Below are 18,259 nucleotides of genomic sequence, written 5' to 3'. Positions count from 1 at the left end.
TTCATTGGAAGAATCCTAAGGAAATGCAATCTGAAAACAAAGGAAGTAGGTTACAGTACGCTTGTTCGCCCACTGCTTGAATACTGCTCAGCAGTGTGGGATCCGTACCAGATAGGGTTGATAGAAGAGATAGAGAAGATCCAACGGAGAGCAACACGATTCATTACAGGATCATTTAGTAATCGTGTAACCACTACGGAGATGATAGATAAACTCCAGTGGAAGACTCTGCAGGAGAGACGCTCAGTAGCTCGGCACAGGCATTTGTTAAAGTTTCGAGAACATACCTTCACCGAAGAGTCAAGCAGTATATTGCTCCCTCCTATGTATATCTCACGAAGAGACTATGAGGATAAAATCAGAGAGATTAGAACCCACACAGAAGCATACCGACAATCCTTCTTTCCACGAACAATACGAGACTGGAATAGAAGGGAGAACCGATAGAGGTACTGAAGGTACCCTCCGCCACACACCGTCAGGTGGCTTGCAGAGTATGGATGTAGATGTAGATACAAACTGCTTCTCTCTCTCTGGCTTGTTCATGCAAAACTTAGTTCAGAGTGTTTATATTTTAACCTCCTTACACAGGTGACCACTGAAAGACTAAATTTATGCTAAATACTAAAAAGATGTTGGTGATTTTCACATAATAATTCTACAATTATGTAGTGATCAAAAACTATAAAAGTACAATTCATCATTCTTGTTTTTAAAAGTACAAGAAATATGAACTTGTGAGTTCTTTTGAAACCTTTGCATAGAAGATCAGCTTTAATGTCTACTTTTCTCTGAAAGTGATTTCCTATCTTTTATATATTATTTTAGTATTGTAAAAATCCAGATAGGATTCTAGTATCAGTATTGTGAAAATCAAGTGTGTTTTGGAATTTTGATTTACAATGCAGTTTAAATATTTCATATTTGAATTATAACTTACTGCAATAAATTTGACAAAATTAAAGTGCATTGCGAATACTCCATCCTCTGTGCTTTCTAATAATTTGTGAGTTTTATATCCTGACAGTTTAGTGTGCAAACTTTTAATGATGAACTCTGTCCACAGCATGTGACCATATTCAGTATTGAAGTACCCGACACATGGCGTAAAACGTTATAATTGTGACAATGCAGAGATGATCTCTTGGGTCATTTATTCTCTTACTGTTTCTATTTGTTGCTTATTATTAATTAAATACTGTCAAGGCAAGCTTTTCTGTAAATACAAGCATGTAGAAGCAGTCTGTTCTTCGTAAGCATAGTCCATCTGTACATCTATATGTGTAACCAAGAACTGGAGATACACAGTATTTTGCCATAAGTATGGTCCATTGACATCTTATATGTTTTTTGAAACAAAGATGAAAATAAGAGATATTTGCAGTATAATTTTTGTTGCAAAATGACAGTTAGTGCTTCAAGACATTTTCCATCAAGCTTTGAGAAGATTATCTGCAACATTCAACCATATTCAGATGATCTGATAACTCTGAGAGTGTAGAGGTTTCTCCCTACTCAGACCAGCTACCATCATCACCTGTTAATGAAGAGATTACACACCAAAAGTTAGTGAAAGGGTGTCAGTGGTCATTCTATTGTAACACAGAACGATTCTTCAGGGCCGTCTACGTCTACTACCATTCTTACCATACTAGAAGACCACATAAAAATGTGCAACTTTCTTTCTGTTGCAGTGGAGCAGTTGGCTTAATTGCTTTAAAAAAGCTAGAGTTTATGAACTGCATTCTTAAGTGTAAAGGACCCTTCCCATATTATTAGTTTCTCTCTGTTTGGAGAGTGCTCCTGCTTTGCGATTGTGTACTGAATTGATGAATAACCAGTTGAGTTGTTAAAGAGTTATCCTTTTTATTATTTTACTCCACAACTAATTTTGGCTTTTGTGTAGAAGCCATTTTGTAGTGGAATCCTGACTGTGACATTGTAAATGCAACCAAATGTACATAATAATAAAATGAAGAGGACTATATGAGTTTCGACGAGAAAAATCTTCATGTACACAGAAAGAAGAAAAAAAATCATGCATTATGCTGCAGTATAGCAAAGTAAAATGATTATGGGAATAAACTTTGGGGTAGATTTAAAAGTAATACACCCAATAATATCATAAGAAAAAATGGCTGGGTCATAATCATAAAAACTATACAATTTAATGATATGAATATAATAGAGGGAGACATTCCACATGGGAAAAATATATCTAAAAAGAAAGATGATGAGACTTACCAAACAAAAGCGCTGGCAGGTCGATAGACACACAAACAAACACAAACATACACACAAAATTCTAGCTTTCGCAACCAACTGTCTGCTTGTGCCTGTATATGTGTGGATGGATGTGTGTGTGTGTGCGCAAGTGTATACCTGTCCTTTTTTCCCCCTAAGGTAAGTCTTTCCGCTCCCGGGATTGGAATGACTCCTTACCCTCTCCCTTAAAACCTAAATCCTTTCGTCTTTCCCTCTCCTTCCCTCTTTCCTGACGAGGCAACCGTTGGTTGCGAAAGCTAGAATTTTGTGAGTATGTTTGTGTTTGTTTGTGTGTCTATCAGACCTGCCAGCGCTTTTGTTTGGTAAGTCTCATCATCTTTCTTTTTAGATAAACTATACAATTTGATACATTAAAAAACTGGCATGTTTTAGCATTAAAAGGAAATCTATATTTACATGTTTGAAATTTTAAATTGTGTGTTTTACCACAAAAAATTAAAGATAGTTGTTAAATTTAATGAAATTGTAAAATACTTGTAGGGGATGCCATGTCGAGGTCAATGTTAATTATTGCTCAAACATAATGTATATTTCGCGTATTATTCACAACCTTCACTGCTAACTCTTTTAATGCATGTCTCATAACAAAACAGTGGCACATACAAAATCTACTGCTCTGACTGTAATGCTAGCTACATTGGGCAGATGGGAAGGAATTTTGAAACATGTTGCAAGGAATACACAGTATTAAAAGGGAAAAACACAGGAAGAAAATTCACCTTCAGCATTGATCTCATACAAGGTAGTCACATGGTGCCCAGTATTTAAAACTACCTTGTAATTCTTCACACAGTAAAGAAGTGGTACTTTATTGATATATATGAAGAAATAGAAATTTATGGCCACCTGCAAAAATCCAGGAGAAAAGACATTCATCAAGCAGTGCACATTAAGAAACACCAGCTTCCTAGATATATACTGTGTTGTTATTTGCAGCTTTCTTTAAAGGCACTCTGCAATTTCAAAGCTGCATCCAGATGTTAGTATACACATTAAAAGCTGAAACTGGTTACGAGTAAAATAAAGAACTTTTTAACAGCTGGGGTGGTTACTTTTGTGTTGTAACAGACAAAAACAAGACACAGGTATTTCAAAATGAGGGCACCTGCTGTAGTGTGAAAATCATGTTCTGTCCTGCTGACAGTGGTGGCCATTTTCTTTCAGGTATGGGTTTATTCAATTGAAAGTCTGAGAAGTGATGTGTCGATTAGTTCACATTTCCAGTCTCAGAAATGCTTTACACCATGATCTAGGAAGATACTTGTTAGGTGGTTTTTTTGTCATTGGCTCAGCACATTGGAAAATATGTATTTAGCTGCAGTAGGCTTTCAACTTTGTGACACTCAGACCTTGTCCCATGTGATCTTTTCTGCTTTGGTAAGTTGAGAATAGATGAAAAGGAGGGTGATTTCTGATGGACAACGAGCTTATGTAAGATTTTATTTGGAGGGGGGAGAATTCTTTCAGTGTTGTATGTGGATTCTGTCTGCAGAATGTGTTGCAAACAGGGTTAGTATTAAACTAGCTTAGTATTAAAGAAGTAGTAAATTTAATTGTCTTGCTTGAAGCTGCAGTTTCACTTTACGATCAGTGGTAATGTAGTAAGAGATAAACATTTTCCATTTCGCACGCGCATGTGTGTGTGTGTGTGTGTGTGTGTGTGTGTGTGTGTGTGTGAGAGAGAGAGAGAGAGAGAGAGAGAGAGAGAGAGAGGAGGGGGGTATATTATGTGTAAAGTTTGTTGCAAGTCACTAAGTACTCTCATTCTCAAATAATGGAAAATATAATCTGGATACTTGCATGTGGTGAGTTAGCTGCCTATAAGTATACGCAGTTGCTAATTGTAATAATTGTTTTATTGTGTTAAACCTTTAACATAAGATTGTATCCCTTAATGGGTAATTATGACAGATTTTTAAATTTTTAAGCTCAGACAATAATTATGTGAAATTTTTGTTTCCCTTAGAAGCCATTAGATAGGCAAACCAAGAATCATGAACTGGGATAGCTAGCTGTTTAGTTGTATAGATGTTCAGTCAACAGTGGGCTCGTTAAAGATGAAACCAAGCTCAGATTGGGAAGGATGGGAAGGGACATTAGCCATTTCCTCTTCAAAAGAAGCATCCTAGTATTTGCTGCAGTGTCTTACCACTGAGCTTAGCTGGCAGAAATTATGGCCAAAATTTTGAATAGACCCTAATTGCTAAAAATAGAATTTGGTAAAAAATCAGTCAAGCTCAGAAATTTAAATGCCTTGGAGAAGTCATCCAAACTGGAAAATTACCTAGAAAAGCAAATGATGTAGAAATATATTTCAACAAATAGTACTTACATTCAGGGGGCAAAATATTTAGTATTGCTCAAAACAGAAAAGGCAGCTTATCATTTCACATTACTTTTTAGTTCCATAACGTTTTCCATTCAATGTTGAAGAAAGTATTTGGTTTAAAAACTGGCTTTTTTTACATCTGGTAGAGTGCCATCTTAGTTTTACATAATTCATAACAATCATTGCGAAATGACACTATTTGTCAAGTAAACATACAAATCTTGTATTGATAAAAGGTGATAGCAAGTAGCTTACCATTTGCTACCTTCTAGACCACATATTACTGTGAATGAAATGTAGCTGTAAGTACAAAAGACTTGATAGTGACATTGATATCAGTCTCCTTTCAGAAGTGAATGAGTTTTATTGAACGGTACTAATGCCGTATCTCAAACTGATGGGGTTCCATGCAGGTTCAATGCAGTGCCAAACTGTACAGTATAGAAAATGAATTACTATTGATCGTAGCCAGCCTAGCATTGTACCCTCATGCAGCTTTAATCATCTGTGAACACAAACTCCAAATATATATGAATCTTCCCTTAGCGAGCCCTTTAAACCATACAATCATCATCTGCATTCTTACAAAGGTTCACACTTTACACTGTAAAAGGCAAGCAATTAATTATTGCAGAATTTACATTAAGTGGAATTTACATTACATTCAAAATTGTTAAGGCTTTCATTGCCACTTGTTGACAAACTGCCTGTTGGCTTCTGTCTCAGTTAGTCGGCTGAAAAACCCGAGACAGAAGCCAACAGGCAGTTTGTATACATTACATAGCTGTATCTAGAAATGAAAAATATTCCATAAATAAATTAATGTAAAACAAGCTTTTGATGTGGACAGAATATAATATAAGCCTGCGACATTCCACTTATTTACTTTATATGTGGAGATAAAATGCAGCAGATGCCAAAAGTACAAATATTTTAATAGATGTTTCTACATACAGATGTGGCTGATATGCTAAATGTTATCCAAGGCATTTTACCCAATATGTCTACATGATACTTTTTGAAATTTTGCTTTTGTAGTTCTAGATCATTGTAGTTCCACAGACTGCAAATAATTACATGTTGTAGATCAAACCTGTCTTCACATCAAAAGAAGTGCGCACAGCTCAAGGGAAATATTAACTTTTAAAAAAGTATAATATGAACCTAATGACAAGTGGAACTGCATTTCAGTTCATTTTTTTCTGGATCACCAGGCTTCATCTTGCCTATTTTTAATTGTTCTCTCTTTCTAAAGTGTTTCCATTTAGATTTTACAATGCTAACAGAAAGAATAAAATGGCTCTTTATTTACCTATTGCTACAGGCCAACACAAGTAGATCCACTGTGAACTAACAAATGCTTTCGATGGAACCATATTTGAGAAGTAAATCAAACAATATTTTTTTCTAGCATTTCTATATTCATATGTTTAACTCTGTAGTAGCATCATCATTCTAAATTGGAGTGTGGACAGTACCATTGCCCATATGGGAATTGCTTGCCCCAGTTCATTTAACTACACCAAAGGTCTCTCAATTAAAAAAAAAAATAAAAGAAAAGAAACTTGCACATTGAGTTAAAAAGGAAGAGCTACTACTGCTATTGCCTGGTTTTTCAGTGCATTGCCATCTGGTGAGGTTACCAATACCCGTCCACCTCCCATCCCCAAAGGGAGAGACAAGGATATTGCATTTGTTTAGTGGATGGCGGAATGCCACTGTGGGATGGGTGAGAAAGATAGAGGAGAGGATATTTCTCATTTCAGGACATGATGACAGGTAGTTGAAATCCTGTCGGAGAATGTGATTCAGCTATTCCAGTACTGGGTGGTACTGAGTCCAGAGAGAAGTGCTCCTCTTTGGCTGGATACTGCATATGTGGGAGGTGGTAGGTGACAGGAGAGACAAGGCATGAGAGATTTGTTTCTGAACAAGGGGGGGAGGGTAATTTCAGCCTGTGAAGGCCTCAATTAGACCCTGGGCATATTTGGAGGGGCACCACTTATCACTACAGATGCAATGACCAAGGATGGCCAGGCTGTATGGAAGGGACTTCTTGGTATGGAATGGGTGGCAGCTGTCAAAGTGGAGTTATTGTTGGTGGTTGGTGGGTTAGATGTGGGTGGAGGTAAGGATGTAGCCATCCTTGAGATGGAGGTCAACCGCAAAGAGAGTTGCTTGTTGGATTGAGGTGGACAGTGAAACAAAGGGGGAGAAGGTGTTGAGGTTCTGGACAAATGTGGATAGTGCATCCTCAGTGTCAGTCCAGATCACAAGGATGTCATCCGTAAATCTGAACCAGATGAGCAGTTTGGGATTCTGAGTGGCCAGGAAGAATTTTAAAAAATGGTTCAAATGGCTCTGAGCACTATGGGACTTAACATCTGAGGTCATCAGTTCCCTAGAACTTAGAACTACTTAAACCTAACCAACCTAAGGACATCACACACATCCATGCCTGAGGCAGGATTCGAACCTGCGAACGTAGTGGTCTCGCGGTTCCAGACTGAAGCGCCTAGAACTGCTCGGCCACAGCGTCCAGCAGGAAGGATTCCTCTAGATGTCCAAAAACAGGTTGGCATAGGATAGTACTATGCAGATGCCTGTTTCTGTACCCCAGATATGTTTGTGGGTGGTGTGCTGCCTTCAAAGGAGAAATAATTGTGGGTGAAGATATAGCTGGTCAGGTGACCAGAAAGGCGTTAGTGGGTTTAGTGTCAGATGTGTGCTGAGAAAGACAGTGTTCAATAGGGGCAAGTCCATGGGCATTGGGAATGTTAGTCTAGAAGGGGCACTGGATGATAAAGGAATGGGAACTGCGGAGAGTTGGTGGAGGAAGTAATTGGTGTCTTATATAGAGGAGGGCAGGTTACAGAAAATAGGTTGAGGTGCTAGTCCTTGAGAGTGAAGGTTCTCTCTTTGGGAGCACAGTAACCAGCCACAACAAGGCATTATGGGTGGTTGGGTTTATGAGTTTTGGGAAACACGTTGGAGGTTGGAGTGGTGGGAGTGAGGAGATGGACAGACTCAGGGGAGGACCTAAGATTTGAGAAGGGACTGCTCAATTTCTGGAATAGCATTACTGTGTCAGCGTTTGTAGGTGTACATTTATGACAGCTGAGGGAGTCCACGAGCCAGGCAATTGCTGTAGTTCATAACCACAATGCTGGAGACTTTGTGGTGAAACAGGCACCAAGGCCACAACTGTCATGTGGCAGAGCATTCTCTGCAACATGATAATCATGAATGCAATGCCTGTTTCACTGCATGTGCCATTTGGATTCTTCCCCACACTAGATTCTCAGAACTCTGCAGGTGGGAAGTGGCAACATATCCTTAGTTCTCACCCACCATCCACCTAGTCTTAATTTATGTTTATTTCTTTGATTTATTCTCAGTAACTATTCCTTTCTTTGTTCCCTTTTAGTTTCTATACCTTTTATTTTTTGATCTGTCTACTTTTCCTCATCCTGCACCTCTACCACATACAATGGGCTACAGCTTTCTGCTGTTCTTAACTCCTGCACAATGTTTCATCAGTAATCTCTGTCTTGCTTATTACACTGTCTTCCACCTCTAAGCTCTCGACTTAACCTTTATATGTGTGTGTTCTTCTGCCATTGCTTAGCGAGTATATTTTTTTTATCTACCCAGTTACAGTTTATTTTCAAAAACTGAAAATTGTGTTGATATTCTTCCGTCTATGGTTATCAAATAAGCTTTTCTTATTTCATAACAGTTCGCTACAGTTAAAAAAAACCTATTGTTATCTATGAAACTTCCTAAATATGTTATCTTAAATTGTTGCAATGCAAATGTTTACTTCCCTAGCTGACCAAACATGGTTTGAAAATCCTGGAGATACTTCAGTACCCTAAATTTTGAAATTAAGGTTGCTGGTCATTTGGTAAGGCTATGTCACAAATCTGAAATTACATCTTATCACTATGTCATGTCTGTAATATCTCTCGTCACTAATTGTGTGTCAGCTAAACAAATGCATGCCTGTGAAAGTGCCTACTACTCTCCCGGGCCAGAAGGCTGTGAGCCAATGTGGTCCAGAGCCACAGTATTACAAAATGCCTCTGGTATTGGTATATAAAAAAATAATATGTGCAATTATAGCAACCAGATGTGAGATTTTCTATTACGTTCTCTCTGGTTTGTTGACAATAGTAAATTCAGTCTTGTAGTAATAATGTTTCCTCACGTAGAGTGCACACATTTTGTCCAAAATGGGAATGGTCTAACTGTCTGATACTTTATGTGTAACATAATCAAAGCTTAAGTAAGTAAGTATTAATATTTTCATACTGTGTAGTAATACACTTACTTCTATTATTCATTAATAAGGTACCAGCCTCAAATAGTACTGCAATATCAGTAACATAAGATATCATTAATAGTATCAGGTAATAAAATTTTCATTAGTAATCTTTTAGTAATAGAAGAGCATAACTGTAACAACAGGAAATGATAAATTTCAATAATACTCAGAGGTAGCACATTCTTAGTGGCAGATGATGCTGGTGAAGTCTCTATAGTAACAGTAGCTAGCAATGTTACAGTATTAGCTAGTCATGATGATGATGGGGATGATGATGATGATGATGATGATGATGATGATGATGACATCGAACCTCAATAGTGACGGCAGCTGGCACATTCAGTATTTAAAGATGACAGTAAGTTCTCAGAAGGAACAGAAGGTAAAAATCTGTCAGTAGTAACTGATGATACTAATCTGTCAGCAGTAACTGACAATAGTAACTTATTAGTATTGATAGAGGAAAGTGGCTTTTCATCCATCAGATCTCTATTATGTGTAGCAATTTCACTACCCAAGGGTTCCAAAGTAGCCTCTACTTCCTTTGATTGAGGTTCCATTCCATTTATATATGCTGTAATACACTTACGGAAAAAAAACCGCAACACCAAAAAATAATTAATGTAGAGTAATTCAAGTTCAGGAATACATTTGTAGAGGTAACATTCTTAAATGATTAACATTGCAAGATCACAGGTTAATGTAAGGCCAAAATAAGCCATTGCAATGTGAAATGCTGGTATATTAACAACCAATGTAACCGCCACAATGTTGAATGGAAGCATACAAATGTGCATGCATTGTGTTGAACAGATGCCGGATGTCAGTTTGTGCGATAGAGTTCCATGCCTGTTGTGTGGTCAGTTGATACCGGAACAGTTAATGCTGTTTGTGGATGACACTGGAGTTGTCGTCGGATTATGTTCTAAATGTGCTCAATGGAAGGCAGATCTTGTGATTGAGCAGGCCAAGGCAAGATGTTGACACACTGAAGACCACATTTGGTTGCAAAAGCATTATGTGGGCGAATGTTATCCTGTTAAAAACATCCCCTGGAATGCTGTTCATGAAGGGCAGCATGTCGTTGTTGTGGTCTTCAGTCCAGAGACTGGTTTGATGCAGGTCTCCATGCTACTCTATCCTGTGCAAGCTTATTCATCTCCCAGTACCTACTGAAACCTACATCCTTCTGAATCTGCTTAGTGTATTCATCTCTTGGTCTCCCTCTACAATTTTTACCCTCCACGCTGCCCACCAATACTAAATTGGTGATCCCTTGATGCCCCAGAACATGTCCTACCAACTGATCCCTTCTTCTAGTCAAGTTTTACGACAAATTTCTCTTCTCCCCAATTCTATTTGGTACCTCCTCATTAGTTATGTGATCTACCCATATAATCTTCAGCATTCTTCCATAGCACCACATTTTGAAAGGTTCTATTCTCTTCCTGTCTAAACTATTTATCGTCCATGTTTCACTTCCATACATGGCTACACTCCATACAAATACTTTCAGAAATGGCTTCCTGACACTTAAATCTATACTTGATGTTAACAAATTTCTCTCCTTCAGAAACTCTTTCCTTGCCATTGCCAGTCTACATTTTATATCCTCTCTACTTCAACCATCCTCAGTTATTTTGCTTCCCAAATAGCAAAACTCCTTTACTACTTTAAGCATCTTATTTCCTAATCTAATTCCCACAGCATCACCCGATTTAATTCGATTACATTCCATTATCCTCGTTTTGCTTTTGTTGATGTTCATCTTATATTCTCCATTCAAGACACTGTCCATTCCATTCAGCTGCACTTCCAGGTCCTTTGCTGTCGCGACAGAATTACAATGTCATTGGCGAACCTCAAAGTTTTTATTTCTTCTCCATGGATTTTAATTCCTACTCTGAATTTTTCTTTTGTTTCCTTTACTGCTTGCTCAATATAAAGATTGAATAACATCGGGGATAGGCTACTACCCTGTCTCACTCCCTTCCCAAGCACTGCTTCCCTTTCATGTCCCTCGACTCTTATAACTGCCATCTGGTTTGTGTACAAATTGTAAATAGCCTTTTGCTCCCTATATTTGATCCCTGCTACCTTCTGATTTGAAAGAGAGTATTCCAGTCAACATTGTCAAAAGAAGTCTACAAATGCTAGAAACATAGGTTTACCTTTCCTTGATCTGTCTTCTAAGATAAGTCATAGGGACAGTATTGCCTCACGTGTTCCATCATTTCTATGGAATCCAAACTAATCTTCCCCAAGGTCTGATCTCATTTTTGAGATGTTTGTATTCCTTTTTTTCCTGTTTCATTTACTGTGTTTTTATATTTTCTCCTTTCATCAATTAAATTCAATATTTCTTCTGTTACCCAAAGATTTTACCTACTTGATCCTCTGCTGCCTTCACTATTTCATCTCTCAAAGCTACCCATTCTTCTTCTACTGTATTTCTTTCCCCTGTTCTTGTCAATCATTCCCAAATTCTCTCTCTGAAACTCTCTACAACCTCTGGTTCTTTCAGTTTATCCATGTCCCATGTCCTTAAATTCCCACCTTTTTGCAGTTTCTTCAGTTTTAATCTACAGTTCATAACCAATAGATTGTGGTCAGAGTCCACATCTGCCCCCGGAAATGTCTTACAATTTAAAACCTGGTTCCTAAATCTCTGTCTTACCATTATATAATATATCTGAAACAATCCAGAACCTCCAGGCCTCTTCCGTGTATACATCTTTCTTTCATGATTCTTTAACCATGCGTTAGCTATGATTAAGTTATGCTCTGTGCAAAATTCTACCAGGAGGCTTCCTCCTTCATTCCTTACCCCCTTTCCATATCCACCTACTATGTTTCCTTCTCTTCCTTTTCTTACTGTCAAATTCCAGCCACCCATGACTATTAAATTTTCGTTTCCCTTCACTATCTGAATAGTTTCTTTTATCATACATTTCATCAATCTCTTCGTCATCTGTGGAGCTGGTTGGTATATAAACTTGTCCTGTGGGGTAGGCGTGGGCTTCATGTCTATCTTTGCTACAACTGTGTATTGACTATGCTGTTTGTAGTAGCTTACCCACAGTCCTATTTTCCTATTCATTATTAAACCTACTCCTGCAGTAGCCCTATTCGATTTTGTACTTATAACCCTATATTCACATGATGAGAAGTCTTGTTCCTCCTGCCATCGAACTTCACTAATCCCCACTATGTCTAACTTTAAACTATCCATTTCCCTTTTTAAGTTTTCTAATCTACCTGCCTGATTAAGGGATCTGACATTCCACACTCCAATCCATAGAATGCCAGTTTTCTTTCTCCTGATAAAGATGTCCTCCTAAGTAGTCCCCACCCAGAGATCCAAATGGGGGACTATTTTACCTCCACAATATTTTACCCAAGAGGACGCCATCATCATTTAACCATATAGTAAAGGTGCATGCCCTTGGGAAAAATTATGGCTGTAGTTCCCCTTGCTTTCAGCCGTTCACAGTACCAGCACAGCAAGGCCATTTTGGTTAATGTTACAAGGCCAGATCAGTCAATTTTCCAGACTGTTGCCCCTGCAACTACTGAAAAGGCTGCTGCCCCTCTTCAGGAACCACACATTTGTCTGGTTGCACCTACGGTACGTCTATCTGTATCACTGAGGCGTGCAGGCCTCCCCACCAATGGCAAGGTCACTGGTTCATTGGGGGGGGGGGGGGGTAGCATAGGAGGTCGAATATCATATTGGCATCCAAATATGCAGTCAGGGTTCATGTGATAAACACAAGAGTGCTCGTGCTGCTACACAAAATTACACCTCAGACCATAATTCCAGGTGTAGGTCCTGTCTGTTTAGGATGCAAACAGGTTGGTTGCAGGCCCTCAATTGGCCTCCTCCTAACCAACACAGGCCTCCAATGAGCTGTCACTTGACACCACTGAAGCAGCAAATGGCGGTGATTTTTGGCCAATGGAATACACAATACAGGCTGTTTGGCTCAGACCTGTCCTTGAAGTAACTGATCTGTAACACTTCATTGTGTCACTGTGCTGCCAATTGCTGCTCAAACTGCTGTTGCACAGACAGTGCAATGCACCAGAGCCAAATGCCTAACATGATATTCCTCCATCTCGGTAGTATCATATGGCTATCCAAAGCCCAGTCATCTTGCGACTGTACATTCTCATCCAATCGCACTAATCACATACAGTGGCTAATTTCCTGCCAAGTCTTTGTGCACTATCACAGAAGGAACACTCACCTTCTCACAGCCCTATTATGTGATCTCATTCAAACTCAGGGAAGCATTGAAAATGGTGTCTTTGTCACCTTGAAGGCATTCTTGACTAAAATTCACCACATTCAATCTCAAAGGTAAGTAATGCTCAGAACTGTTACAGTGTGTATTTAAAGCAGACCTGATTTGCCTCCTCATAGTGGTACTGCTATTGCCACTCTCATGCAACTGGCACAAATTTGAATATATATCATCATTCAGGTGTAAAAACTTGTCTACCAACTTCTGTTTATGTTGCACAACTCCTTCTTGGTGTTTGAAGATTTTAAACTGTAACAGCAATTGTGAATGCAACAAGGCATTAAAGTGAAAATGGGTGGCAGTATAGCAGGATTAGTTATGTAGAGAAACTACTCAGATAAGATAGTTACAAAGTATGATGGAAGACATCAGAAGAGAGGATACGGTAAATGAGCTGGTCACTTCTTGCCCATTATACCCCCTACAGAATAATATGGAACTTCTCACACTAGTAATATGTTGAGAAGCAAAGTTTCCTTCATTTTCTCCCCACCAACAGTGCATTTACTGCAGTAATGTAGATACCAATTCGTCTTCTCAGACTATTGGTACCATTACATATGAATATTTAACTTTCCAGCATCTCACACTTTCACAGGTTCAAAATACTTATTATAGTAAGCCATGCAAAAGCTGCCTTGTGTGCTATACTAAGATAAAAGATGCAATCTGAATTAAAGTTTTACCACCTCAAAGTATTGGTGTTAGACTAATTTACATCCTTATCACTAGTTTCTAGCACTGCATTGCAGAATTTAAAATTGACATACAAGTTGCCAAACAAAAGCCAAATCACAAAGTTTGCACTAACCTACAGTTACACTTCACATCGATGTTTAATTAAAAGTGCAAACAGTATATTAAAGTTTAAGTGGGGTAAACACCGTATTAATTCTTGACTAACAGCTGCTTCTCTTTATTAATGCATACCCTCACTCATTCCACATTTTTGGAGGATTTTGTTCATAATATTGATAGTTGAGCAATTATAAAGACAAATAATATATTTATATCTCTTTTGCATCAATTTTGATGAAATCTCCATTCTCACACTAAATTGGCTTTTTACATTTTTCAGGTTTATAATGCTAGTGAACTGCTGGAGTACTGTCAAGGCTTTCTGCTGCAGAATATGGTGGCACTGCTAACATATGACGATTCTGTAAAGAGACTGCTGTTTGGCAAAAAACTTCACAGCCATGATGTGTTAGCTGGACTCTTGCTTACTCTTCAAGCACGCATCAAAGCTCGTAACATGTCTGCAAGCCCACAGCGACCAAAGGCCAAATAGCACCAGTGCTGACACTATGATCCACATACAACTGTGATGTCTTGATGTATTGGAAATAAAAACCATCTCAATAGACGTGGTGCTAATTGTCAGTTAAATTCAGTTGTAAAAGTCTAATACTATGTATACATGTTCAGCCATTCTTTAGGAAGCAAATGTCTCATGGGAACAACAATCATAAGATATAACTGTAACCTCAATCTTGAATCTTAAGCCTGTTTATTGAGAGACTGCTTTGAAAGGAGTCAAAATTATGTGTGTGTGGTCAGTATCATTGTACAGAGCATTAACCAAGGATAAATAAAGAAAGCAGGAATTAAAAACTGGAATGTGTGAATATGTAATAATACTTAAATTAATACATATTTTTAAAATATATTTCTGATAAATGTATATTCATGTATATGTGAGTGTACATAAATGTAACATTTATTATTATTATGAGTTTGAGATGTTTGACCAAGTTCCTATACTTCTGTGTTATTTGTCAACAGAACCAACATAACATAACAAACAATTTTTAGAAATAAAAACTATTATGTACTATAATTATAGCCTTAAATTCATAAAAGAGTATTTGTTGTACAATAAAATCTGAGTATGCCTTTTACTGCCATCATAAAGGAAGAAAATAATATATGATGTGTATTTTTATTTCAAGCTGTTCCTATCTCTCTGTAAGTAATCATTGGACAATAATTACTCTCTTTCTAGTAATTGTTGGGCGAAATAGCTGAGCTTTCCAGAGGGCCCACAGTAAATTTCTCCCTTATTGCCTTCATTTCATCAAAAAGAACCTCAATACTGAATGTTTAAGAATGTTCTGTGCTTCATTTATGGGATACTAGCTGAGAAAACTGACACTGCCCAGTTATTCATTTTGTCAAATTTCTTTTGGAAACGAAACCTTATATGTACAGTACTCCTGCAGTAGAATTGGTATGAGATGATCCCAGAGTGTTTCTGTACACTGGACTCACCTGTCTACAACACGATTTTATAAACATCTCTATGGCAACACCTCTTCATAGCTCTATAGATAGCTATTGTTTCCACTTACACTCATTTGTGGTTCATAATTGAAAGCTGTCAAAAGCACTGCCTGGTGTCATGGATTTCCTTAAGCTGACTCGACTGTAGGAGAGACTTAGTAGAAAAGAATAAATCTATTAAAACATCATTCATAATTTGGCAGTTTTTCATGCATCTCAGTGTTTACCACATATCTCCTGACCTGTGTTTCATAGAATGATATAATTCTGTAGGTACATTAAGCAGCATCTGGGGATACAGTCTGAAAAATGTTTTGCGATTAGGTATTATGGATCCTTGTCCACAACAAGAATTTTCACCAGACCAGCATTTCTACCTGGTGGTAGGAAAACGGGGAATGTTGTCTTCAGAGACAGCAGGCATGCCGGAAGTACTACAGTTGAGCTCTGTGCAAGACAGCGGTAGGATAGATGACACAGATGTTAGCACCCTTGCTGCACTCTATTATTTTTATAAAAAGAAACAGCATTAATGTAGAAAGTGTTGAGTGGATCCAGTGTTGTAAGATCGATTTAAATTTGATGCCTTCAGTATGCCATATGAAAAACTACAACAGGACAACGAAAACATGTTAATTTTTTCAGGATGTCTAGAACAATGTCTGATGAATTATTGCCAATTTTACAAATTTATCTTCAACTTGAAGACACTAATATGCAGATCTGCGTTTCTCCTCCAGAAATGCTTGCAGTATCACTGAGGTGAGTACACAATTGAAATTTACTTGCTAGGCAATATTTAATGTCTGTACAGAAATTGTGATGAAGCAAGCTGGGATATTTATAATTCCCTTCTTGTTTTGCCATCTGCCTACTTAAATTAGTTTTTTGTTTTCATTTTTTAACTAATTACCATTAACATATGTGAATTTGATCTGCATTTTCATAATAAAGAAAGGTTGGCCCTTAGTTTTAAAGAATATAACACCAGATCTAATTTTGTGCTTAGTTTTATGTATGTAATTGATTTTCTAATTTATTTTGACTATTCCTAGTTAGTATCTTTTCGTATAGGGTGAAATCAGTAACTTAAATTCTATTGTTGTCATATAAACAGATATAAATTCTATCTAAAAACAGGGATGCTGTAACTTACCAAACAAAAGCGTTGGTATGTTGATAGAGACAATAACACACACACAAAATTCAGGCGCTAGAGATGGCCTTTACATATGTCTGCTTGTGTCTGTATATGTGCGGATGGATATGTGTGTGTGTGTGTGTGTGCGAGTGTATACCTGTCCCTTTTTCCCCCTAAGGTAAGTCTTTCCGCTCCCAGGACTGGAATGACTCCTTACCCTCTCCCTTAAAACCCACATCCTTTCATCTTTCCCTCTCCCCTCTTTCCTGATGAAGCAACCTTGGGTTGCGAAAGCTTGAAAGTTGTGTGTGTGTTTGTTATTGTCTCTATCAACATACCAACACTTTCGTTTGGTAAGTTACAACATCCTTGTTTTTAGATATATTTTTCCCACGTGGAATGTTTCCCTCTATTATACAGATATAAATTCTGTAATAATTGTAAACATTTGGAAGACGAAATGCTAGTAATCTTAAAGTATCTATTTGGCTATATTCAAAAACACGTTAGCAAAACCAGCCCTTAATTAATTCCAAATTAAGTCAAAAGTATTGTTTATATAACTATATTTGTTAATTTCACAATTTAAACAAATAATTTGGTCTAACTCTTGTAGTAGAAGAAACTGTCAAAAAGAACCAATTTTTTGGTGTATTCAATTAATTCAATGATTTTAAGTTTTAATCGTAACTTCTGTAAATTAAACTTCAAACAGTGTGTAGTTTCGTCCCCTATTATTGTGAAGATATATAAGAACCTGATTTTTGGTCACGAGGCAGTCAGTCCACAGCCGAGTTTCAGACAAGGAACATGTGTTGCTTAAAATGACAACAATGCATCAACTTAACAGTGAAATAAGTGTTACACCAATAGCCTGTGTATTAAAACAATGACAGTGACTGTTCAATTAATTGAAGGACTATGAACTATGTGGTTATGTTGTTACTGCTCGTAGATGTTCAGCAGTAAAGTATTGTAGCAGTATGCGGAGGTTCACCTGCAAACTGTTAATGAGAATTATGAAAGTTTAAACAATAGTCCAGTGGTCAGTGCCGGAATCCACAAGCGGGTTGTATCGAAGCAGCCATTGAGTACAAGAACAGCCAATCAGCATGCAGGTGGACACAGCTGACCGCAGGTAAACAAGACGCCTTGCTGAGAGAATTACAACTTGCCGCAGCTGTGCAGACAACGGACCAAGAGGACAACCACAACATCAGAGCAGCAGAACAAGAGTGAATGAGAATAAGGTAATTTCATAGCAAAAGCTCTTTTTTATTAAGTGACAAATAATGAGTAGCCTTAATGAACAAGACAGTATGACTGAGAACAAAGATGTAGAGGTTAAGTTTCTAAGTGAACAGAAAGAACTAAGTGAGACTGGTTTTGTAGACTATTATAACTCAAACATGAATGTAACTTTGAAGGATGGGGATGAAAGTTCTATTGTAAAGAGTGAAATGGACAAAAACAGTACTGAAGTGGATAGGATTGTTAAGGTTAAGGAGGAGGAATCTACTAGCAAAAGTCAGCAAGGACCAAAGTTTATGACATACGGAGAAGTTGAAGCGATGATAAGGCAAATT

At 37.7% G+C, this 18,259-nt stretch overlaps 1 protein-coding gene across 5 annotated transcripts in view; it reads left to right on the top strand.

Moving 5' to 3' along the window:
• Positions 1–15,177, top strand: part of LOC126174976 (ankyrin repeat and BTB/POZ domain-containing protein 2) — a 595,788-nt gene extending 580,611 nt beyond the window's left edge. For all 5 annotated transcript variants that reach the window (XM_049921452.1, XM_049921451.1, XM_049921450.1 and 2 more), the window contains one exon: positions 14,328–15,177. In XM_049921452.1, coding sequence (XP_049777409.1) covers positions 14,328–14,540 — 213 coding nt within the window. In that variant the 3' untranslated portion in view covers positions 14,541–15,177. The remainder of the gene's footprint in view (positions 1–14,327) is intronic.
• Positions 15,178–18,259: the final 3,082 nt, after the last annotated feature.

The sequence above is a fragment of the Schistocerca cancellata genome, chromosome 3, assembly GCF_023864275.1.
Source record: "Schistocerca cancellata isolate TAMUIC-IGC-003103 chromosome 3, iqSchCanc2.1, whole genome shotgun sequence".
In the NCBI taxonomy this organism is placed as follows: Eukaryota; Metazoa; Arthropoda; class Insecta; order Orthoptera; family Acrididae; genus Schistocerca; species Schistocerca cancellata.
The sequence above is the reverse complement of the archived record's forward strand: the minus strand, read 5'-3'. Positions and strand labels throughout refer to the sequence as shown.